We start from the raw sequence: 25,326 nt of genomic DNA on the forward strand, positions 1-25,326 counted from the left end.
TGTTCATTTTACATTTTTAAATTGTCACTGTTTACATATTTACATACTACAATTATAATAATAAGGAATGTTACTTGAGAGGAAAATCAGCATATTATAATCATTTCTGAAGGATGTGACGCTAAAGACTGAAGTAACAACTGCTGAAATTTCAGCTTTGCCATCACAGGAATAAATTACATTTTAAAATATATTAAAATAGAAAAGTTATTTTCATTTGTAATATTTTATAATACTAATGTTTTACTGTATTTTTGAATAAATGCATCCTTGGTGAGCATAAGAGATGTACTTAATAGCATAAACTTTTGAATAATAGTATACATATCATTCAAATATATATACAATATATATTTATTTATACACAACTCTTTTAAAAGCATTAAATCTGGACCTGAACTGATAATATCTACTTAATATCTACTGTCAAGTTCCACAGTAAAAAATGTTTGGATCAACATAAAAATAGGTAGATGATGGCAGTTTTACTACAGCATTTTATTTGTTACTTAATTGTTAAAAATACAAATATTTTTGGGCTCAAAAATCTGAAGGGACACGTTTAAATGCGCATGACGCTTCTGTCTGTTAGCAGGAACCAACAGGAGCTTAAAAGGGACTGGCTCCAGGGTCTGAAAGTGGAATGACCTGAAGTCTCCCTATCGCTGGATGTTTGTCTTGGTTCTGAGCGTGTGCGCAGGCTGTGCCTGCCGCTGCCATCCTCAGTCCAAAGCCACAGATGCTGCAGTGTTTGCGTGTTGACTCCGTGTAATTTGTTTGCACTAATTTGTTTTGGGGTATCAGGGGATTTCCCTTTTTAATTTGCCTCTCTCTGTTTACCCCTCTTTGTGGAGCACTGATCTGTTAAGCAGCAGTAAGAGCGAGAAAGAGAGAGGAAGAGAGAGAGAGATGGGGTGTAGAAGAGCCTAAATTAAAAGAAGGTACTATGCAGATTGTTTTAAGCTCTGGCTGCCCCGTCGGGCCCAAAGGCCTTGCTCGCAGCCTGCACCTGCTCCATCCCACGGGAACCTGGTTCCTGATCCGTGGCCCCTCTCCCTCTCCTGTCTCTCTTCTCTTCTCTCTCTCTCTTTCTCTCCCCTGCTGTTTCCTCTGCACGTCTCCAGTGCCTGGAAACGCCTTAATCAGCCCTCCTCTGCGCATGGATGGCTGCCACTCATTAGCCTGATTGAAAAGATGGTAGCTCATGCTAAACACACACGCATACACATATGCACACACAGGTTGAAAAACATTCACACTGACTTTTTGAATATTAAAACCTATATTTAAACATATTGTGCGAGCGAGAGCATTGTTGTTCTGAATATCAGCACGAAAGAACATGAACATAAGTTTAATATCGAGTAACTTACTAAAAGTTCAACAAACAAGCCTGAGTAACTTACATTTTATCGCAGGTATTTTTGCCTCACCAACGAAAATAGTGTTGTTCCAAATTAAGTCAAAGTAACACTCAGTAGTAGTTTTGTTTGTGAAAAAGCAAGGTTTCATATAAAATCAGTACAGTGAATGAATCAATGACTCACAAAAAAAAACAAGCCATCTGTTTCATTCCTGAATGAATCAGTGTTTTGAACAAATCAAAAGAGTGAATGCTTCAGTGTCTCACTCATAAAAACAGTGGTTGCATCTGAAATGGCATACTTCCGTACTGTATAGCAGACGAAAAACAGTATGTGAAAAAAGTAGTATGTCTGTATTCAAAGTATTCATAAAACCATAGGCAAAAAAAGTACCTGGATGACTTACTACTTCCGGCGAGATTCTTATAAGTGCCACTTCACTATCCCATGAGACCACTGATACTGGTAGGTCACATGACATTGACAAGGTGAATGTAGTATGTCTGGGTTATATTTGTACTATATAGACACACACATACTAGAAGTTTTTTAATGGCTGCAAACTAGTAATAACTTACTTAAAAAAAACCTACTCGGAGTGCATGTGATTTCGGACGTAGTCACTCCTGAATGCATCAGTGTTTTGAACTAATCAGCACAGTGAATGATTCTGAATGTCTCGCGCATTAAAAACAGTCACTTCTTTAGTTTCTAAATTAATTCGTGTTGTGAACGAACTGGTACAGTGAATCATTCAATGACTCACTCATAAAAACAGCTGTTTGTTTCATTCTTGAATAGATCAGTATTTAAACTAATCGTCTGAGGTAAACTAAACTAATGCACAGAATGACAGTCTTTCTGGAACCCACAAACACAGACAAACAGTGTGACACTCTATTAGTCAAATTTGAGGACCAAAACTGTTTCATAATACTTAATAAAAGCAGGAGGCAAACAAAAGCGTTAGACTAAATTCACAACAAACAAGAACATGAAAAAACAGATACGCCTCATGCATACGTTTAAATTGTCACAGCTATTTTAATTGATGTTTTAGAGCAATCATTGTCAAACAACCACTCAGTTCAGGATAACTAAGCACTCACGAGAGGGTCTCCGTTATGCACAATATTTTATAGCTGATCCAGTGTAGCTAGAATCTTGTATATATATTTATATCCATCATTTTGTTTCCACAAACAGGAAATTAACTCTCTAATATGGCTTCAAGATCTAATATCAGATCTATAGCAAAACTGACATCTTATGAGAACATAATCCAGCTATGTTCCCAACACACAGACACATTTCTAAAAGTCTATTAATAAACATACATCATAGGGTAAATTTTAAATGCATGTTTTTGAATGTGAATTTCGCTTCAGCTGTTATTTATAATGAATTGAAAAGACCATTTTTAGCTGAGCATCTCCTTAAGTCACTGAAAAATATTTTTATTACTTTATATCCCAAAAATAAGTTGCAAATTAATTATTATTAACACAAAATTCATAAGAGACTGGGTTTATGTGTATTTAAAGGTGGGGTAAGCGATTTTTCAAAAACGCTTTAGAAAAATGATTCGGGCCAAGTAGCCCACCTTTTTCTTGCTGTAAAAATGGGCGCAGCCATTTGTAAATTCTATGGGTCTAGCTTCCGGTCTCATCCGCGTCCAGCTATCTTTAGCTGTACAAAACAGTTCATTTTGCTGCTTGATATCGACAATTGGTGTGTCTTATCATATTATTTTAATGTATTATCTTAATTATGAACACACTGGTTTGTAGTGCAAACAGTATTACCGTTTACTGCACGTTGTTATTCTCCTCGTTATTTACCTATAGCGGCTAATGAACCGGAAGTCTCACCCATAGGCTTACTTCCGCGTTGAAGAAAAAGGTGAATAGTATTTTGTCGCGCCGCGCCACTCGCGTTCGGTGTAGACACGGTGTAACATTGATTTTGCTTTGTTTCACAGAACTAATCGTTGCCTGGGTTGCATACGTATGTGTGGGGCAGAGCTATCAAAATAGGGGCGAGACCCTTTTGGGGTAGGGGCGTGTTTGTTTTGGTGATTTCAAATGTCAACATTGGCTACCAGAAATCGCTTACCCCACCTTTAACTTTAACCTCGATTCTATACAGGGTATAATTAATTGATAGAAGATTTCCACTGGTGAACTTTACACCAGCATAGACGCACACACAAACACACATGCAGGTAAATGATGTATTACAGGTAACTACTGTATATCATACACACACATATAACATATCTCACTGATTGTATGGACCCTGTTTTAAGTCCTCTAATGTTTCAATCCATATCTTTACATTGTCCAAAGACTTTTAATAATCTAAAATGTGCAAAACAACAATATGGCAAGTAAACAACAGAATTCTGCATAAAAGATCAAACATTATAAGGGATTTAAATAAATTAATTTAGTACAGGCTTGGGTTTCAAGTACATTTAACAGAAAGAGGGTAAACTCATCATGCAGCTGTTGCTCACAACAATTTTCCCTCAGCTAAGACAAATCTGCTCAGCGCACTACACTTTGGTACACAAAAATGTATAATCAGACTCCTACGTCACCAAAGCTGACCGTTTAGTGTTCACTAGAGGTTCACTGTTGTTATTAATATTTAAAACGTTCTTTTAAGGCAGAAGCTTGAAGCGACTCTCGCAACGGCAACGCACAAGTGGCTGCATAGGACCCACTCAACATGTGAATGGTCACAGTGCCCTCTGGTGGGGACACGCAAACCGGTCTGTATAACAGAATCGAACCGAAAGAGACACATGGGGATGAAGAGGATAGATTGTCACACATGTAGCCTACAAATGGTTGCAGTCAGGCACACAGGCATTAAGCACCATTCAGACTTATCAAGAGTCTGACACTGATGACGCACACTGGAGCCCTAACAAATAAAAATCACAGAAAGGGATTTGGTTCTATTGTATTAGCCTAAATATTTGTGAAGATTGGATTCTCATTTTGTTATTTTATGCAGAACCGGGATTAAATGCTTCATAAATCCTTTTATCCATCTCCATCAATTCTATTTTATTTACTTTAGCTGATCTGGGAGCAGGAATTATTAGGTTTGAACAGGAGGGAGTTTCAGTTGGCACAAAACGTTAAATTGTCAACTTCCTAGAATCATGCAAGCTAGTATTTTGCTACATGATTCTGTTCCGGAGCAAATGTTTTGATTTAAGTTAGAGAGAAAAGAGACATAGTGAGTGGTCTGAAAAACCATGAAATATTTGTTTCCTTGAAATGAAAGCTAATTAGAAACCATAATGAAACCGTGGACAAACAAACAGTTCTGAGAAGGATGGAGGCATAATGTTTTTACAATGATGAGAATGAATGATCTTTAACATGCGTCCAACTTCTGTGGTGTAAATCTTGAGGTGTACATGTCCTTGACTGATGTCATGTTGTGTACACACATTTTGTTTTTAATTCAGGTTCATCAAAGTGCGATTTATCCAGGCAGGAAATATCAATATGAGTTCTGGAGCCACAATGCATCCCGAAAAGCTCTCGTACACCAGATAAAAAGCAACCTCTATTAGATTTTACCCTTGACCTGCTGCTCCACATCCGAGCCATCTGCTTCAATGTCAGAGTCTGAGAGCGAGCGTGCGGAGTGGTCTGAGTCTTGTGAGTGTGTATGACTGTGTGACGGAAGGCTTAGATCACTTTCCTCTAAAGTGTCTGTCCTGGAAAAGAGACCAAGGTCCAGCATGCAGGTAGGTGTCCCGCTGCTAGCGTCATTGTCGCTGTCGTAACAGAAGTCCTCTAAGTCCACAAACCACTCGGGCCAGAACTTCCTCCGTATGCGCTCACAGTACATGGCGAGGTTGATCAGTTCTCCTGTGCGCAGACAGAAATAGTTATTCATTGTGCAGCTTGAAACCTGTCAAACATGGTCTGCTGAATGGCTGGTTTTTGTCATTGTGTCTCCACTCAGAATAAATGTAAAATTTAGAATACAGCAACATATTTCTGTAGAGTATAATAATGCCCAACCACTTTTCTCAAGTGTTTTTCCCATTCATTTTACCCATATGGATTTTCATTAAAGTGTCATAAGCAATGAACCAAACTAACCAGCTACAAGGCTAATTAGAAACTTTGATTTGAAAAAAAAAATTATAATAATTGAAACCTCACAAAGAGTACAAGACTGTGTACTGGATGGATTTAACATTTTAAATTTATTGCAAAATATGCATATATTTACAAATATTTAAAAATTCTGAAAGAAAGACTGACTCTATTACATTATTCAAAGTGCTTTGTGGGAGTGAGTGGTTGCTATGCTCTCTTGTGATGCATTTGGTAGAGAATCATGGGTAATGTAGTTTTCAGTAAAAATCAGTTATCGTTAAAAATTAATTGCCCAGTGCAGTGTTTCTCAACCCTGGTCCTGAGCGCCCCCCAACACTGCACATTTTGTATGTCTCCCTTATCTGACACCCATTTCAGGTCCTGGAGTTTCTTTTAATGAGCTAATGAGTTGAATCAGGTGTGTTTGATTAGGGAGACACACAAAATGTGCAGTGCTGGGGGGCGCCCAGGACCAGGGTTGAGAAACACTGGCCCAGTGGATAAAATGAATGTAATTTAATTTACTTTCGGAACTGGACTCGTGCTCTCTATTCTGCTGAGGTGGTTTGACATTCTATGTATGACTGAACTTTAATGTGCAGAAGCATAAATAAATGCCCATAATGCCATCTAGTGGACATTTAACAAACTGCCATGCCAGGGCACAAAATTAAAAAAAATAGTTAATCCAAAATGAAACTTTGGGTAACTTTCAAACCTGTTTAATTTTCATTCTTCTAGGAACACAGAAGGAGATGTTAGGCAGAATGTTCAAACTGCGCTTTTTTGAATTTTGATGTGTGCTGTCAGGCTCCAAAAATGCTACCCTAAAGTATCATAAAAGAAATCCATATGACTTGTGCACTATATACCAAGTCTTCTAAAACTATATGATATTTTTGTGACCTAATTTAAGTCATTATTCAGTGAAAATAACTTTTTTGTTCTTATTTAAGTACCGGTCCACCAGTATTGCACAGAATAGCACCTTTTGTGTTTCATGGAAGAAATAAAGTCATACAGCTTCAGAACAAAAATTTTTTGGGGGAACTATCCCTTTATATACAACAACATCTAAAATGAAGACATGCATGAATCTCTCTCTTGTTCTACAAATATTTCCAATTATTTTAATGGCCCTATTAGGACTACAAAACTGCAGTTGTGAGGTCTTGCTCACCTTTAATGAGCTGCTCGGGCCGTGTGCCAGGCAGCGTCCACATGGCTTGTGCAAGGTGACCGAACACCGTGGCATCCACACTGGACAGCTTGGGACCCATGATGTACTTCTTATCCCCTGGGGGTGCAGAAGATAAATATTAACCCCTGGCCAAAATTTAAGACAAATAACAGACTTCTTTAAAATTGTTTCAGAAACACACTGAAAATACAAGAAAATATTTCGATTTTCAGTTTATTCAATTACCAAATGGAAAACATGAAAAAAGTTACCCCCCAATATGGTAACAATTAAGTAAAACATTACTTGCACTAAGCCACCAAAAGTGAATATCTTAGGAACAAAATCATCACAGTGTGTGTTCATGTTTTGTGAAAGATTAACTGAAAAAAAAGCCTTAAGCTTTTTATAAAAATAATTCAAATTGCAGTTTTATGGCCCAGAAGAAACACAATTAAACTACTGATCACATGTTTGCAGACAGTAAGATCTGCATTTATTTGATCAAAAACACAGTAAAACAGTAATATTGTAAAATATAATTACAATTTAAAATAACTGTTCCTTTCAAATATATTTTAAATTGTAATTTATTTATGTGATGGCAAAGCTGAATCTTCAGCAGACATTACTCCAGTCTTCAGTGTCACATGATCCTTGAGAGATCATTCTAATATGCTGATTGTGTGCTCAAGAATCTTTTTCACTATTATAAAAATGTTTCAGATTCTTTCATTAATACAAATGATCTGAAATGGATAGAAATTTGACAAGTGACAATGGCATTTTTTAACAGTGTAGTCTTTACTGTTACTTTTGATAAATTTAATGCATACTTGCTGAGTAAAAGTATTTTATTCAGTATAGCATGTTATTATAATTTTTTTAATAACATAAAACCAAAACTTTTTAACAAGTGTCTATATGGCAGACTTCAGTTATCATGATACACACATAACATAAATATGATATAATATACAACTTTATTATAAAAAAAATATTTGGTAACACTTTAGCATAGGGACCAATTCTCACTATTAACTAGTTGCTTATTATTAGCATGCCTATTATTAACATATTGGCTATTTATTAGTACATATAAAGCACATATTCAGCATGACTATATTCTATATCCCTAACCCTACCCAATGCTTCAACTTAACAGCTACCTTAGTAATTATTAATAAGCAGCAAATTAGGCGTTTACTGAGGCAAAAGTTGTAGTTAATGGTTTGTTAATACAGAGAATTGGACCTTAAAATAAAGTGTAACCAAATATTTAATAAAATAAATCATTGTATCACATCACAAAAACATGCTCCTGACAAAGTATCATTTTAACCCTCTATTTCTTGTCCTGCTCACCTAGCAGTGTGGCCAGTGTGCACATGTCCTTCTCCATGAGGGTGTAAACTTCCTCCTTAGTGAAGCAGCCAATGCCGTGACAGTACATCTCTCGCTTTACAATGCCACCAGTCAGCTGACACAGGATCCATTTCAGCAGGTCACTGAGGGGCCCGGGAAGGTCCAGCATCTTTTGAGTCTCTTGAACATTATCCACCCACTGACAGTAAGCAATGGTCCTGTGGTGACAGAGATCAGTGGAGAAAGAGATGAATAAATTAAAGGTAATGATTCCTTTCCTAAAGTACAAATGTATCTATATATATATTTTCATGTATAAAGAGCCATTTATATTGTGTGGGAAAAATACAAACGTCATATTATGAAGACAACACATTAATAATAATATTAATTATATTTTATTATTAATTGGCTTTTATATTGCCATTTTTCTTAAATAAGCAATGTTGCAAGGAGAGATGAGAGGAACAATTCACAAACTGCAGATGCGCAATTTTATTGATTCCCAAACTGAAGTCTTTAGAAAGCAGATGTATTAGGTGCATTACAACATGCATAAAAAATATTAGAACTTTGCTATACTGCATATTTAACTTGCATAATACATTTATTTTGCAGCTGCTTTTATTCAAAACTACTTACAAATGAGGAAATCTTCAACAAATTATAGATCATAAGCACAAGCAATTCATCATAAAATGGGCTTGTTTATATTTCAGAGTTTATTATAATTGTGTGCAGCTTTAGTATCACACAGAAAACAAACTCAGTTTGGTCTTTGAGATTAAACTTTGAATTAATTCTCTGCTCTGTGATTATCTGAATCAAATTAATTAAAGCCATCTTCTAATTACCTTCTTTGCACAGTAGGCAATGTATTAATAAAAACCATTCATCCAAAATGGCTTCAAGCGCTCTTTGGGTTCATGGCTTTGAACTCACCACTTGGAATTTACAATCAGCCTTTCATCAGGTTTAAATCAGATTCAAAGCAGCAGTGTGTAAATTCTGCACCAAAAATAACTACTAAATTGCATTGACCAACATGGTATTTAAATGTATAATATATGACATAAGACATAATATATGGATTCCATGAAACAGTATTGTACGCTACATGCTTTGTTTACATTTCTGAGTCTTAATCTGATATTACTAGGTCTTTTTACTGAAATGGATCAAGTACGTTACAGGAGGTTCATTTCCTGATCTAAACCCACAGATTTCCCAGCATGACATCCATCACTCTTATTTATGGCGCAATAAATGTTCTTGCTCAGCAAGCTCTTCAGCTGACATACACAACACTACTCTGGAGTGGACACAGATATTCAAACTCATGAATTATTCAATCAATAGCCATGATGTGGGATTCTATATATAGCACAGTGTAAAGCACTTCTAGGCAGTGTGAAGAGAGAATGCACAAGAAAAAGAAACAAACAAACAAAAAAATTGATTTCATTTGAAGGAATATAATAATGCAAAAGAAACGAAGAGGAGATTAGGCTGTAAGAAAAGAGACTGGCTATACAATAGTTTTTTTTCCTGAGTATAATGCTTACACTATGATACCAAATGTGTAGGATAATGTTTCAGCACGAATCATTAATTTGATAAATCTGCTGCCTGCACTGCAAATCATGTCAGCAGTCCACTGCAAGCTTATTACGCATATTTTAGTGGTTTATGGTTACGGACTCATACAACTTTTCATTCATTTTTATTATGCAAATACATTGGTTGTCTGGCTATTTGTCAAGTACAGTTATAATCTAAAAGAATAATCTGGAATAAAACAGTTTAAATATTTTCCACAAAAAGATAGATTCACTTAAGTATTATAAAAATTATGATTATGATGATTATTATTATTAACTGAGTTCTAGTAAAAAGGAGTCATGTGTTTTTACAGCTTTTGTACTGCTGGACAGGACGTAATAGCATACGTCTAAAATTCAGATGAATGAATCATTACTATTGAATAGAAAACATGAAAAACTAATAATTTGGGAATTAAAAAATATAATTTAATGATTTTTAAATATGTATTTTTTTAATGAAATAGATTCATCAACCTAAATGATCAATCTTGATTTATAGTTTTGGGTAATTATTTTTGTATGTTTAGACCTTTGCTTAAAGAACTTTCTTAAAGAAACTGTTGAAACCCAAAAATGTTGTTGAAAATGTATTTACAATCAGGCATTCCAAGACGAGTAGATGAGTTGCTTTCTTCACTGAAACAGATTTGGTGAAGTTTAACATTACATCATTTGCTCATCAATGGATTCTCTGCAGTGAGTGGATGCCATTAGTTCAGACAGTTGAAAAGCTCTGTAAGAAACAAATCTATTATTAAGGAATTTTAAATTAAAACTATCACTTCTGTCCAAAATACGAGTCCATAATCCATAATAACGCTTCCTCTGCAGTGAAAAAGTCCAAACCCTGTTGTCCTCTCACATCAAAATTCACCGACATATTTGTTTAGAACTGTTTTGGCTTATAAACCATGCTTGGTCTGTGCGTATTTCTCACCCGATTCAAATGAGACAACTTTTCACTGGAGAAAGCAACATTAGAAATCAATACAGAAGCAATGGTTTGAAGTTAAAATTACTTAATGATGAATCTGTTTCTTACACACATGCAACGTTTCACTTCACAAGACAAAAATTGATTAACAATATTTGTTTGGATTACTTGTGGATTATTGTGATGCTTTTATCCTTTGTTTGAACTCTTATCCTGATGGCACCCATTCACTGCAGCTTTTACAATTACGTTCTGATAAAAAAAAAACTCATCTACATCTGGGGATGGCCTGAGGGTGAGTACATTTTTAGCAAATTTTCATTTTGGGGTGAACTATTCCTTTAAGGCTTTAAAAATTAAAAACTCCCCAGCCAAATAAACAAACTGCAGAACTCTACTGACTCTAGTCAATAATCCGTAGGTGCATATTTGATCCTCACATTTCAGAGACAGCTCAGCTGCAGAAGAGTGACTCATTCTGAATGGCAGCACATGACTCACCAGTACAAGTGTTCCTCCACCATGGTGGTGATGGCCCGCGCTACCGCCTGCTCCTGAGCGCTCAGACTCTTGTTTAGGCTCACACCAAGTTTCTCCTCCAGAAAGTCAATTATAAATTCAGTCCCGCACACCTGCTCGTAATTATACTCGATCCAAGGCATCTTGCCTTGGGATGAGAGGCTTCCATCAAAGTAATTCTGCAAAAAAGGAAGCATATTGAGGGTGAAAAGATGCAAACCATAAACATTTATAATAATAATAATAATAATAAGTATTATTATTATTAATATAAAAAAACACTACTGCTTATTTTGGAGCATCTGGATGTGAACTGAAAAAAAACCATAATCCTATTTTCTAAGGGCTTTCATGAATTTCATTGACATTTCAACAGCAGATGGTGTGACTTCCAATAACTGCATGTAACCACACTGATCAAAGGAAATGGACTCCAAAATCCAAACTGCTCCTTTATGCATACTTGATAGGGCAGATCAACCATGCGCAGATAGGTCTCCATTTTCAGGCAGAAAGGTGAAAGGCTTGGCACCCCGTTTTTTGGCCTGGAGAACTGGTGAAGGATGATGGCGTCTTTAGAATCCAACTGTTGTTCTTTCCTGTAAGGAGGAGATCAACCATAGATTGTAAAACCAGACAATCTACTTAAGATTTCAATATGAACAGATGAATAAAAGGTCACTCAAAATACTAATGGTTAAATATCACAGTCAGACATATGGAACAAAACTTTGTATTTGTATTTAGTTGGCATGCATTTAGATCAAAAACTGGTATGCATTTTATCAGCATATTTGTTCTTTAGGAGAATCCATCACCCTGGCATTAAAATGCATCATGCTTTACCAGTTGAAGTACAGGAAGAAAATGGTTTTATAGGAACATTATTTAGCTTTAAAAGCAGCTATTTAGCCCCCAAAACCAAGTGGAGTGCATCGGAAAAGGTCTTATACTATAATTATGAGGAAACAGCAGGATGTGTGTGGGAGGACATAGACAGGTCTTATTTCACAAGCAGAAACTACAAGTCCAAGCCTGAGCTTTCAAAACAACACAGCTTAGTCCTATTCTGATCACATACAAGTTCAAAAATTAATTCTTCTAACTCAACACATATTCTAAAAATGTGATTTGTATAACCAAACTATCCCTATCATGTGGGCTGTTGAATATTACTCTGAATCAGGGTATTTTGTCGGGGAAGGGAAAAAAATTATTTAGATTTGCTAAAATCCCTTCAATATTGATCAGAAAGATTAGCACAGATTCTGAGGTGCAACGGGACAAATCCGTCCACATTTAGCCATCTTTAATAAAAAGCAATCATGATTTCTACACTCAAAGCACCAATAACAAATACAGATATCCAAATAATAACAGTGTTTACTAGTAAAGTGTTTAGGAGACCCTGTCAGGGCAAGGTTAATATGATACACAACAATAGAAATTTCGGTAACACTTAACTTAAAGCCTTTATGTACAGGTGATTCTCAATAAATTAGAATGTCGTGGAAAAGTTCATTTATTTCAGTAATTCAACTCAAATTGTGAAACTCGTGTATTAAATAAATTCAATGCACACAGACTGAAGTAGTTTAAGTCTAGTACATTATAAAAGTATTCAAAATGTATGTCATATTGCATTATATCTTTTTAAAATGCATTATAATATTTGAAGATTCCTTTTTATATCTGAAATTGGTTGTTTAGCATATTTTAATGCATTATAATACTTTCTAAAATATTAGAAAATATAACATTTTAGAAAATAAAATATATATATATATATATATTAGAAAAATACATACATCTAAAATATGTTTAGAAAGTATAATACATCAAAACACATGAGAAACAGCCAATTTCAGATGTAATAAGGTATCTGCAAATATATTTTAATGCATTTTAACTTTGAATGTTATGAAAACATATAATGCATTACAACATAAATTATGAATACCTTTATAGCGCATTAAACAAGTGTTACAGAAATTTTCCTTTGCATAATGATTACATAACACAAGTTCAGAATATTACACCTGTGGCTTTGTAATTAACCATGATGGTAAAGTTAAGATACTCATGACAAAATTAAGATCACAAAAAGTTTCCATGTATGTATTTATTTGTTTGTTATGTAATTTTTAGAGTTAACAGACTGTCAAAGTTTATTATCCAGGCCAAAACAACAAACTCTGGAACTATTTTCCCAATTAATATAAAAAGGCCATTCAGATCTATAAGGATGCCACTCACCCTCTCATATAGGCATTTAAGATGCTTCCATGTGTCTCTCAAATGAACATTCTGATGCCCTAACGATGTCTATTTCTGTCTTTTGACGTCAAAATCAAATACTAATCTATATTCTATGGCAAACTGAATAAAGTGTAAAGCATCAGTACGATCCGAATGCTGCAGAGCTCAAGCCTCAAACATGACGCTGTCCACTGCCTGCGGTGCTGAAACCCTCCAGTCAAGTATTGTATCCACGTCTGTTTCCACATTAAAACAGGCTACAGCTAAAAACAGCATTACAGGCCCCCCTTGAATTTTTATTAGGTAATGGCCTGCGGATGAGCCAAGAAAGGTCGCTTCACAACACAACTCAAGGACATCGTGATCCAGCGAAGTAAACAGTCAAGATCACGTGCCGCATAATGACGCTTTATTTACACTAAAAAAAAGAAAACGAATTTATCAAGATACTTTTGTTCAGTGCGAATGTAAACAAGGGCAATTCCGGCTGGGTATTGATGACAGGGCGTTTTCATATGCTCCCGTGCGGTCAAACACCGAAAACGTGACTTGATGCAGCCCAGCGAGCTCAAGGAAAACACGAGAACCTCACTGGCACTGGCATTGCCAGCGGACTAATATTTACATCTTTCCCCGGAGAGGTTCAAATGTGTATAATGCATGTATTATGAAATATTGTAAACAATAACAGTAAGTCATTTCATATATCATTTGACATCACAGCACTGACCTGATGGAGAGCAGCTCGTGCAGCAGATACGCAGTCGCAGCCAGCAGGGCACCTCCGCTGATATAAAGCGTCTTCCTCCACCAGGAATCCGATACCAATCCCGACATGATCCCGTCGAAATCCTGCACAGGGTCGGCTACTATGTACCCATAAAATAAGTGACGCTCATCAGAGCCACACAACCCGAGGGACGGGCTCTGATTCCGGCCAAAATCAACCACGAACGAGCGGGAGGAGGCAAAACCAGCGACCCAGTACATTCTCTCTCTCCCCCCGCTTCCTCCAACGAATCCTGCGCCACTTCATTTAGCCATATACATACGGACAAATGTTACATGGTTATGTTATGTCGGTCTCGTAAAGCAAAAGAAAAGCATTTTAACGGGATTCGGCTCCCGCGCGCAGCTCCGCATCCTGCTTTGTTGCTGTGCTGGAGCTGAGTGACGTCACGACGCATCACACAAGGAAGCTAGGCAAATAAAACACATTCAGGTTTTATTTAAACTAAAGACGCAGACCTAAACATAATTTGAAGGACATCATGGTTTGCAGTGATTAATACCGTCCATTTCGTTTTTCTTCATTGGTGTATATCACGATAAAATACTGACAGATATATATTAGTGCAGTGTAATATATGGTCTCTCTCTCTCTCTCTCTATATATATATATACATATGAAGAGTACAGATGCAAAAGCCTCAAAGTGCCGCCTGAAATCTCTAAAATGAGCATTTTTCTCAGGCTCCTATGTTTGTGTTCAGTTATTTCATTTTAAAAACCTATTCATTGTCATTTAATGTGGAATTACTCAACTAGGAGCCTGAGAAAAATGCTCACTTTAGAAGAAAATTTCAAACGGCATTTAGAGGCTTTTGCATCTGAACTAATGCAATTATAAAATGTATGTATATGTGTGTGTACATACTGTATACAGTGTATGTTGCTGAATTATTTCCATTATTTTACCCATAAATTACATTATGCATGTTTATAGAATTGTTCAGGCTGAATAAAACTCCCTCTCATTGATTTCATTTTATTAAGTACCTACACTTTTTAAGTGCCAAGTCACAAATCATTATATAATTCTCTTTGTCTGTTTGGCCTCTGACATGAACCAACCAAAGATCACCACCACAATACACACAGCTAAATGGTTATTAAAATATATCAAAGAATCTTTCAAATGACATGTGGCATGCGACTGTGGCATGTTGAGTGGATCAAAAGTGCTTCAATCTCAAATTCTCATCTTAACAAGAGCTTTACAAAACATGTTCTATGAATCATGCCTCTGATAAAACAATTTTTTATCAAGGAACACAATGCAAAGAATGATGATTACTGGTTCAGCAATTCTTCACTATGCAACATATTTTGACATCTTGAGTGTGGGTTATTTCTCCATTTTCGAGCAGGTGAAGTCTGTTTGATAGCATTTGCACATTATAATAGCTCAGCTGTAACTTCTGGCTCGACCTGGTTCATCCAGATTCTCACTCTCAGCCCAGACCCGGTCAGGCTGGGGTTCTTCTTTGCGTTTGATTGCATGCAACGCATAGTTGATGGCCGTGCTCTGCTGCCAGCTCCACGCTCCTGTGAGAGGATTGTATATCATGCCTCTGATAGCCTCCACGTAGAAACCGACTGGGATACAGTGAGACAGAAAGATGGTAAAAGCAAGTAACAAATTTTGCTGTACAATAAACACTGTAGCAATGGAAAAATAGATCATATTGAACCATTAAGTAATATACAGTATACCAGGCTTTTCCAACAGTAGCTGTTATTTAAACAGCAAAGGAGATCTGTGATCGAAAAGTGGAGGGGTAATACTCAGAAACTGATCAATGAATGATTGTGAGAGAGAAATGGAAGACAGAGGCAACACTCACAAGACTCCAGAAGTCGTTCCAAATCCTCTGGGCTGATGAACTTCCCCCAGTCATGAGTTCCACTCGGAACAATCCTTAACAGCTGCTCCGCTGCCACAATCCCAAAAACGTAGGACAAGTTGGTTTTGTTAAGAGTGGTGATGAAAAGAGAGCCACCAGGCTGAAAAAAAACAAAACATAATACATTACATACATAAAAATATTGCAAATATTAATTGGTATACATTAATACTTTAATGTTTTATTTTAACATTTTATAGTTTAATAGAATTTTATTTACACTATAATAGGGATATGACCAATTTTGTGTAAAAAGATCCTTTAAGTGTTCCCTCCTTGAATTAAATACATTTTATTATATTAAAAATAAAATATCAAGATCTTAAAAATGCATATAATAAATATCAGTATTTAATATATTATATATTTTTTTCTTATTGTGAGATACATTTTAATATAATTTGATATGTATTGATATATTTTATTTTATATTTAAATTATTCAGTGATTTTTTATCAATTCTAAATAACAAACCATCTAAAATGAAACTGAAAAGAAAAGAAAGCAAAACAGAAACTGACTGATGAAAGTGCCTGGATGTCACAGTATTAGGAAAGATTATGGGGATTTGGAGTAACTCTTCTCGTCCTCTGACACACTGACACAGGAGATTAAATCAGTCCATTCAGTTCTCTTTGCTGGGAATCTTTTTGTGCTACCGTCATTGTTTCAGATGTCAATGATGTTGTGCCACACCTTCAACACCTGCTGGCAACAGCTGGCAAAGGTGTCCAGGTCTGCCAGATGTTCCACCACCTCAGATGCCACTACAGCATGAAATCCCTCTACTTCCTCTTCAGCGAGTTCCTCCAGGGTGCAGGCCTGATAGCCAACTCTCTCTCGTAAATCAGGATCATAGGAGGAGTGCAGCTCTGCGGTCCTCACACTGTCCTCCACTGGGTCGATTCCCAGGACGTCTGCTCCTAACCTTCCTAGTGGCTGAGAAAGGTTAGTGCTACTTTGTTTTTTGATACCCATGTTTGACAGCATCCACAGCAGTGTTAGTTATTGTTAACTTGAACTAAAATGGCTACATATTATTTTTAGTAATTGAAATAAAACTGACAAAAATAAAATATTAATATTAGCTGGAAAACTAGAAATGTTGCCTAGGCCAATGTACTGAAGTACATTTCATTTAAAGTACTGAAATGACTAAAATAAACTAATAATAATAATAATGACAAAAGCAGATAAATTACTTAAACCAAAACTAACATTAAAATGAAAGCTGAAAATTAAAATTAAGCCAATATGGAATTAATCTCTAAAATCATTATATATATATGGGTCATTCTACAGAAACGTCCACTTTTGGTATGGCAAGGTGTCTTAAAATGTATTTCTTTTTTAACATTTAAACTTAGACCACATTATTAGATTGCCTTTTGACTTTATGAATACACATAAATGACAGCTTAATGATTTTTTATATTTTTTGTATATTTATTTAAAGATCGCATGTACCCTTTTTTTGTCACTGGTGTTACCTTACTTCTTTGGCAATTTTAAAGGTTTTTATGAAATATTATTTCTCTTTTTTTTCAGCACATGTAGTCAGAGTTACATAAAAATAATGATAATGCAACAAATAAGGAGATTATGTTTTATTTATTTTAATCAGGTTTGTTAAAAGTGTGACTGAATGATGTTAGTTCATTTGCACAAACATGTATTTGCTATAACAATGATATATATATATATATATATATATATACACACACACATACATACATTTTTTTGGGATTTGTATTAGATTTGTATGGTAAACATATTTTAATGGAAAAGAAAATTGGATGTAAAACTTCTTTAGGTGTAAAAAGTAGCACAAAAAAACAACAACAACAACAACAACAACACTGCACATCGCCCTCTGCTGGTTATTCAGAGCAGAAATTTAGAAATAGGGCTGCAGTAACCAGTCAATTGTCTGTACCACTGATGTGCCCTAAAGGGGATCTTCCGACAGAAGCTTTTGCATGACAGGACACTCAAGAGACATCATGCTCACCAAAACAAAACAATGACACATCAGGCAAAGAGACAGCCTGGAGAAAGTGTGTTTATCTCAGTGGAGGAAATCACTGGGCGTGAAGCTGTCTGTTTTAATCGTGTAGTTCAGTTGGTAGGTTTTCAGTTATCATTTGTGGCCAGCTAAAAATAATCATGCATGTTATAAACCTAACAAACATGAGACCAGCTTTATACTGCTACCACACCCAGACCAGATCTCAAATAACAAAACAGCATACAGTAAACTGAAAAACTACTTGGACTAACTAATGCAACTAGCTCAATACTTATCTGTAGTCATTTTCATAATTAACACTAGTTACCTCACTCAGCACACCTCCACCACAGCCGACATCCAGGATTCTGAGTCCAGCTCGAGGTTTGCCCAACTGCCGCACGCCGTGCACATTCAACAAATTATCCCTGAAAATAGGGTCAAAGGTCACAAAATGAGGTTAAGAAGGAATTAGGCTAGAAAGCATGTCACCTCTGGTCATGCAGAATTTTGAAACCATGTGCACCAGACTGACGTGAAACAGAAAATCCAAAGCTAATCACAGAATAAAATTTCACAATGTGCTTCCTGACTGTGTCACAAACACGTCTTACTGCTAGTCCCTCTGGCTAGACACATGCCTCTGACATCCTGAAGCAATCGTACATCCTCACTGCTCGTCTCACTGGACCTAAGGGCAACATCCTCACGATCTTCCCCAAAAGCCTGGACAGACCAAGCAGACCAAAGCAGCCCGAGGTGCTCACTGCCAATCCTGTTAACTCAGCCCATCTTTGCCAACAAACCCCAACGTCTTTGAAGGAATTCCCTGCCTGATCTCTAGAAAACACACATTCCTCAAGTACAACATAATAACCAGCAACAGCACAGAGGTCCCTCATTTAAACAAGCCCCCGGGGCACCGCCATATACGCTGTACACTACAACTGATCCCGTGTTCATGGAAGGGGAAGAAATTGTGCACTGGATGATTCCAGAAGGCGAGGGGAAAGGCTTACAATGACAATCGCAATATCCATCCTGACCTTTTTGGAAACAGCTGCCAAGAGAAGAATCACAGCCATGCTGCATAAACTCTAGCTGCTGTCCTCACCCTTTCACCCTAATTGCCATTACCTGGACATGGGACAGATGAGTCTGTTTTCTATCTCTGACATGCCAGTTCTATTGATAGAACAGCCTGAGTTGGTTTAACAGAAATTATTCAGATAAGATTATTATCATTAAGACGTTTTTTCTAAAGAAATTAATACTTGTATTCAAGGAAGGATGCATTAAATTGATCAAAAGTCTGTTTCACATAAATGCTGTTCTTTTGAACTTTCTATTCATCAAGAAATCCTGGGGAGAAATATGGATCAAAATTCAGCTTTGCAATCACAGGAATAAGTTACACTAATATGGAAATACATAAAAATAGAAAACAATTAGTTTCAATTGTAATAATATTTCCAAATTGTATTTTAATTTCCCAATGTATTTTGAGCAATTAAATGCAGCTTTACTGAGTATAATCTCTCAAAAGACATTTTACAAATATTACCAACCCCAAACATTACGTTTAAGTTGTAGGTGTGACATGCCATACTCCATATAACACTACTCTAAGCTAGGGATGAACCAATATAAAAAATCTAGCCAGAACAATTATTACATCAAAGACAAAATTATGGAAGCCCTTTTCTGCCACTGAATAAAAAACAAAAAAGGTCATTACAACTTTTTTACTTTTTTTTCTGAATTGTGAGATATAAACTCACAATTGCCAGTTATAAAGTCAGAATTGCAAGATATGAACTTGCAGTTCTAACTTTGCTCACAGAATTGCGTGATATAAACTCGCAGTTGTGAGTTATAAAGTCAGTATTGTGTTTAAATCTGCGAGTTTAAATCTCACAATTTTGTGGGGGGAGAAATTGCGAGACATCAGAATTGAGTTGCAATTCTGAAAAAAAAAAAATTAGTCAGAATTGTGAGACAAAAAGGTCGCAATTACCTTTTTTTTCTTTATTCAGTGGTAGAAACGGGCTTCCATACAAATAGCTGAGTTGTGCTGTGTTTTCCAAACACAAAACTTTTGAGATTAAGTTATTACATTTTTACAGAATGAGCATTAGAAGACAGAAAATGCCAGCTAAATGTCAAAATAAAAGGTAATGAAAATACACAGTTAAATTTGTAATATCAACCAATATCAACAAATCAAATATTGGCCGAAAACTGATATTGCGCATCCCTAATTAAAACAGTGTTTTGTTCATTCATAAATTAAGCTATTATGCATACAACATTTATGATGACATCACATTTACTAGCAGTACTTTTAGACATTAATGTGTCACATGGAAAATAAGACCATTTAAAATGATCTGATAAAAGAAATAAGGTGCAGAAAAACGGAGATCAGATCTTAGCTTAAAAATCTATATGAATGTACAAGTGTACATTTATATGAATGCATACATTAATAAAAATAACCTAAAACATTACTGATGTTAAAAAAAATACTATAGTGATACCACGGCACTTTTATCAGTAGATGTACACACCGTATGAAAGGCACTCTCAGGTCATTCATGGAGTGCAGGACTGCAAACTCTCCCTGTAAGTCCCACCACTTGCTCGCCTTGGCCTGGAACTTACGCGCCTCGGCGGGGTCGAGAGTAGTCTGGGAAACCGGGCGGACATTTAGACGGGTCAATCTGCGGGAGAGGTCGTTATGATTCTCTGCTAAACAAAAACCCAGTAACGAGTAAACTGGACTATTAACAATAAAAACATGTAATTAATTGCATGTGTAACCCTTGATATTTCTATCCTGTTTTACTTCTTAGTCTCACTTCTTTAAAACCTGGTACTGCCCCTTTAAGAGGTTGGGTAGTTCATGCGGGGAGAGAGTGCACAGCAACTGAATGGTATTCCCGGTGAAGTGGTAGGACTGAGATATTCGTTTTATTTTTTTTCCACACATTACACGGGACTGAGATATTTTTTTTACACACACTACATGGGACTGAGACAGTTTATTTCCAAACTTGGATTTTCAAAATCAATTTCCTTGGGTTACAATTGCATTGTTGTTATCTGTTATCAAGCTCAATTAATTGTTGGAGATTGAGTGTCATTCAATGTTAATCACTTTGGTTTTAAAGTGCCAGAACAAAGAGCATTTAAATTGATTGCCTCACAAAATACATTTCTGGCTAACTTAAATTCTTGTGTGGCATTATTTTATTTTACATTTTCATGATATTTCAGTTGTTCATTTAAATTGACAATTTGGTTTAAAAGGAAAAATACCCCAAAGCTCCTTGAACGAACTTAGACGATTGATATTTTCAATTAGATCACAAATCCCAGGGATAAAGGGGGTTACACATGCACTCTTGTTAGGTTGATAAATCAGTCTCACCCGTTTGACAGCTGATTCTTCTGTCTGTGATGCAGACACACCGTCCAACTGCACAGAGACCGCACTGCTGTCACTCTGGAGGACACGTTTCGGGTTAACGGGCATTTAAACGCAGATTCCACCAACGGCCCAAAAGCTAATCGTGCTAATTTCTTGGAATACATAATTGCATTTTACTGCGTCACATTTATCTTAAATTATCACTGACTTCGGTCAGTAAATCCAATGTGACCGTGGCGTGTTTGCAGAACTTCTGACCGAGCAGAAACTCAGCATGAAATCAAACGTTCCTATCCTGTATAACAGTATGACAAATATATTGCCTTTTTTCAACTGATTAACTTTTAAAACGATTAATAAGCTGAAAAGGGGAATACGTTTTAAATTAAATCAGAAATCTGCGACAACATACACACACTGTGCTTGACTTCCAAACCATTCCGTTCTCTACGCACTTCTCAAATTATTTTTTTTTTTATAAATGTGGCTCATACGAGTCTTAAAGTTGAGTTCATTTAATAAATAAAATTGTAAAATTATACTTACACTCACGTCATTTCAAACCTATATGCCTTTATTTCTGCTGTGAATAATTCAGTTCATAAAACTAGTCTGAAAAATGTATTCACAAATCAGACTGATAGGGGTTAACAACTCATACTGTACTATCAGCGAATAATTTAATGTGAAAGGTACCGCATAGTTTCAGTATAGTAACAATAAAATATAGTATAGTTATATAATGCAAGATATGTCTTTATGGTGCTCTTTTGGTCATTGTGGAGTTTGACATCCATGTCCCCATTCACTTTCATTATATTGAAAATAGTGGATGGCTATTTCTCATGTTTCATGGACCAAGAGAGTATGTGATCAAAACTGTCATTTTTGTGTAAAGACAACTCTTAATGAGGTTTAAAAAAAAAAAAAAGCTAAATCGATTATAAATATGCCCATAACTTATTTTAGGTTTTTCCACATGTCTTCACTCAGACATTTCAAGCAGCAAGCTTTAAACACAAAATAAGAGGCAGGCCATGTCAGACAGAAAGAATCATTCTTGTTTTATTGGACAATTTACATGAAAGGAGAATTTATTTCTTCTGGTGTTAGGTTTTAAAATGTTACAGTTTCAAGGTTCTATTGACTGCTCGAACGTTTAGTCTTGCAAAATACAAGGCAAAAAAAGAAACTATCATTCAAAAACTCCTGTTTTGAAGACAACACTTAAAAATACCATATATTTACAAAATGAGGGGAGGGAGGGGATTTGGAGTGGAGAGTTCACCTACAACGTTGCCTCGATAATGAGACAAGCCTGTTAACTCGTGGAATTTTAAAAGAAGTTCACAGATTAGAGGCAGAACGCCCCTCAATGCTTGCGGCGGCTGGGAGACGTTGACCTGCAAAAGAAGCGTTGGACAGACTATTAGTGCAATCACAAGTACAGATCACATCCAGAACTTCATACACACACCTTAAAACAGCTGTTGGATCAACACTGAATGAGAAAAGGGGGAAATGACATCAATCTCTGTAGCACTTAGGAAGCACAGTCCAACCATTTGTGCACAATTTTTGTGCTATTACACATTCAACATTATGTGACTGCGAATTTAAACTTAAAAAATTCATTTAAAATCAACTTCAGGATAATCTGGATTGCAACAGCTGTGATATTATAAATACTATTGATCATTCACACACACAATTAAAAGAGTTCAATAAAAAAGTAGAAAGAAAATGGATACTACCTTGATCGTGACTTAGACTTGTGTTTGCGGCTTGCCTTCTTACCAGACTTGTGAGACCTTTCCGTTGACCTTGATCGACTACGTTTTGATTTCTTAGACTTTTTTTCTTTGCTAACCTCAGGGGAAGGGGACCTGCTCCTGCTGGACTCTGAATCAGAGTACTTCTTGCTAGCTTTGGCGGAGCCTTTTTTGCTAGATTTACTGTCTTGCCGGGAAAACCTCTCACTGTGAGAGTCGCTCTCCTTTTTCCGCCTCGATTTGGCATCGTCTTCCTCGTCCCTTACTGAACTGCCCTCACCCTCTTTCTCCTTACCCTTCTGTTTGTCTTTCCTTTTATCTAAATCTTTCTCTTTCTTCTTCTTATCCTTTTCGTGGCTCCGGCTCCTCTCTTTCCTCCTGTCTCTCTCCCTGTCCTTGCTGGAGGCCTTCTGTTTCCTCCTGCTGCGGCTCGTACTGCGACTTCGGCTGCGCCTGCGGTCCCTGCTGCGCCGCCTCTCTTTGCTGCGGCTATGACTGGCCTTGGACCTGCTCCTGCGGCCCCTGCTGGACCTGCGCTGCCGTGAATGGCTGCGCTTCCTGTGACGAGAGGAACGTTCGGTGCTGCGTGCACGGCTGCTCCGTCTTCTGTCTCTGGTCTTGTCGCGCTCCGACTGACGTCTGCGAGAGCTGCGACTTCGGCTGCGCCTGCGAGTCCCACGAGAGGCGGAGCGGCTGCGACGCCTTTTCCTTCTGGGAGACGAGGAGCGGGAGGAGCTGCGAGAGGAGGCTGAGGATGAGGAGGATGAAGAGGACCGGCTGCTGGAAGAGCTGGAGGTGGAGGTGCGGCTACGTCGCTCACTTGGCGAGGGGCTGGCACTTCCTCCGTTACGCCCTGTGTGCTCTTTGCTCGCCCGCTTGACCTCACTGACCTCAGGCTCACTACGTGACCTGCGTCGCTCTAATGTGGGCTCCGCCTCCCTTTCCCTAACTTCCTGTTTGTGTTTAGACTCTGTCTGCTCCTCCTCATAACCTGCCCTCTCTCTGCTTACTCTGTCTGATGCCAAATCTTCTGAAAACACACAAAGAAAAATTACTGTACACACATTTTACAAGGTTGAATAAATGTTTGAATACATATTTCTTTTAAAACAAATAACAAAAAACACATTATAACGCTTAAAAAGTAGTATAAATAAAATATTTTTTTAAATCAAAATTGTTATAAAAAAAATTACGTTGTAGCCTAAAAATTTGTGTAAAAATTCTGTTAAATCACAAAATATTCCTCCAAAGGAACTTTTTGTAATGTCTATATGATGCTTTTCTCATTTAACACAATGACTTTTAAATTATCTTTTGATTGTAATTTCTCAGCCAAATGTTAAGTATGATTAATTTGATTAATCACCACATTATGTAATTAAACGTTAAAAAAAATAATAATAAAAAGTGTGTGTGTGTGTATACACACACTATATGGACAAAAGTATTGAGACACCCCCTTCTAATGAACATCTGTAACTACTTTAGTAATTATTTCCACGAGTACAAATCTTAATGTTTAAGCATATAATGACATTCTAGGGAATTGTGTGCTTCTAATTTTATAGCAACACTTTGGACAGGTCCCTTTTCTATTCTAACATGACAATGCATCTGTGTATAAGGCAAGGTTCAAAAAGAAATGATTGATTCAGTCAGTGTGGAAGAACTTGACTGGTCTGCATAAAGTCCTAATCCCAGCTGAACACCTCTGGTGTGATTTTAAATTCAGACCTTTAGCTAAAAACTCATCACCAAACACCAATGACTTGGTGTATTATATACAGTGGTGTGAAAAAGTTTTTGCCCCCTTCCTGTTTTTTTAATTGTTTGCATATTTGTCACACTTAAAAGATTCAGATCATCAAACAAATTTTAATATTACACAAAGATAACCCGAGTAAATACAAACTGCAGTTCTGAAATTATGATTTCATTTATTAAGGGAAAAAAGCTGTCCAAACCTACCTCCCTACGTGAAAAATTATTTGCCCCTCCTCTTAAATCATGAAAGAACTGTGATTAACCACATTATTTTAGAAAGCTGAGTTAAATTTCACTAGCC

General features: G+C 36.5%; 3 protein-coding genes across 3 annotated transcripts in view; all 3 read right to left on the bottom strand.

The window, feature by feature from the left end:
* Positions 1–3,461: 3,461 nt before the first annotated feature.
* LOC107716849 (failed axon connections homolog) lies at positions 3,462–14,568 on the bottom strand. Its single transcript, XM_016523449.1, has 6 exons — positions 14,089–14,568; positions 11,563–11,698; positions 11,082–11,278; positions 8,043–8,260; positions 6,678–6,794; positions 3,462–5,260 (listed from the first exon to the last, which is right to left on the bottom strand). Exons 1-6 carry the CDS (start codon positions 14,346–14,348, stop codon positions 4,956–4,958), a joined length of 1,233 nt encoding a protein of 410 aa, XP_016378935.1. The 5' UTR covers positions 14,349–14,568; the 3' UTR covers positions 3,462–4,955.
* Positions 14,569–15,010: 442 nt separating this feature from the next.
* LOC107716851 (ubiquinone biosynthesis O-methyltransferase, mitochondrial-like) lies at positions 15,011–21,886 on the bottom strand. The gene is made up of 6 exons (XM_016523450.1): positions 21,487–21,886; positions 20,624–20,776; positions 18,382–18,481; positions 16,742–16,984; positions 15,986–16,145; positions 15,011–15,737 (listed from the first exon to the last, which is right to left on the bottom strand). Exons 1-6 carry the CDS (start codon positions 21,648–21,650, stop codon positions 15,547–15,549), a joined length of 1,011 nt encoding a protein of 336 aa, XP_016378936.1. The 5' UTR covers positions 21,651–21,886; the 3' UTR covers positions 15,011–15,546.
* Positions 21,887–22,524: 638 nt separating this feature from the next.
* The window catches only part of LOC107716852 (arginine/serine-rich protein PNISR-like), a 13,486-nt gene continuing 10,684 nt past the window's right edge, over positions 22,525–25,326 (bottom strand). Inside the window, exons 10-11 of the mRNA XM_016523451.1 lie at positions 23,241–24,288; positions 22,525–22,889 (exon numbers count right to left, since the gene is read on the bottom strand). Of these exons, the coding sequence (XP_016378937.1) occupies positions 22,859–22,889; positions 23,241–24,288 (1,079 nt within the window). The 3' untranslated portion in view covers positions 22,525–22,858. The remainder of the gene's footprint in view (positions 22,890–23,240; positions 24,289–25,326) is intronic.

Source organism: Sinocyclocheilus rhinocerous, unplaced genomic scaffold (assembly GCF_001515625.1).
Source record: "Sinocyclocheilus rhinocerous isolate Xijiao unplaced genomic scaffold, SAMN03320098_v1.1 scaffold300, whole genome shotgun sequence".
NCBI lineage: Eukaryota > Metazoa > Chordata > Actinopteri > Cypriniformes > Cyprinidae > Sinocyclocheilus > Sinocyclocheilus rhinocerous.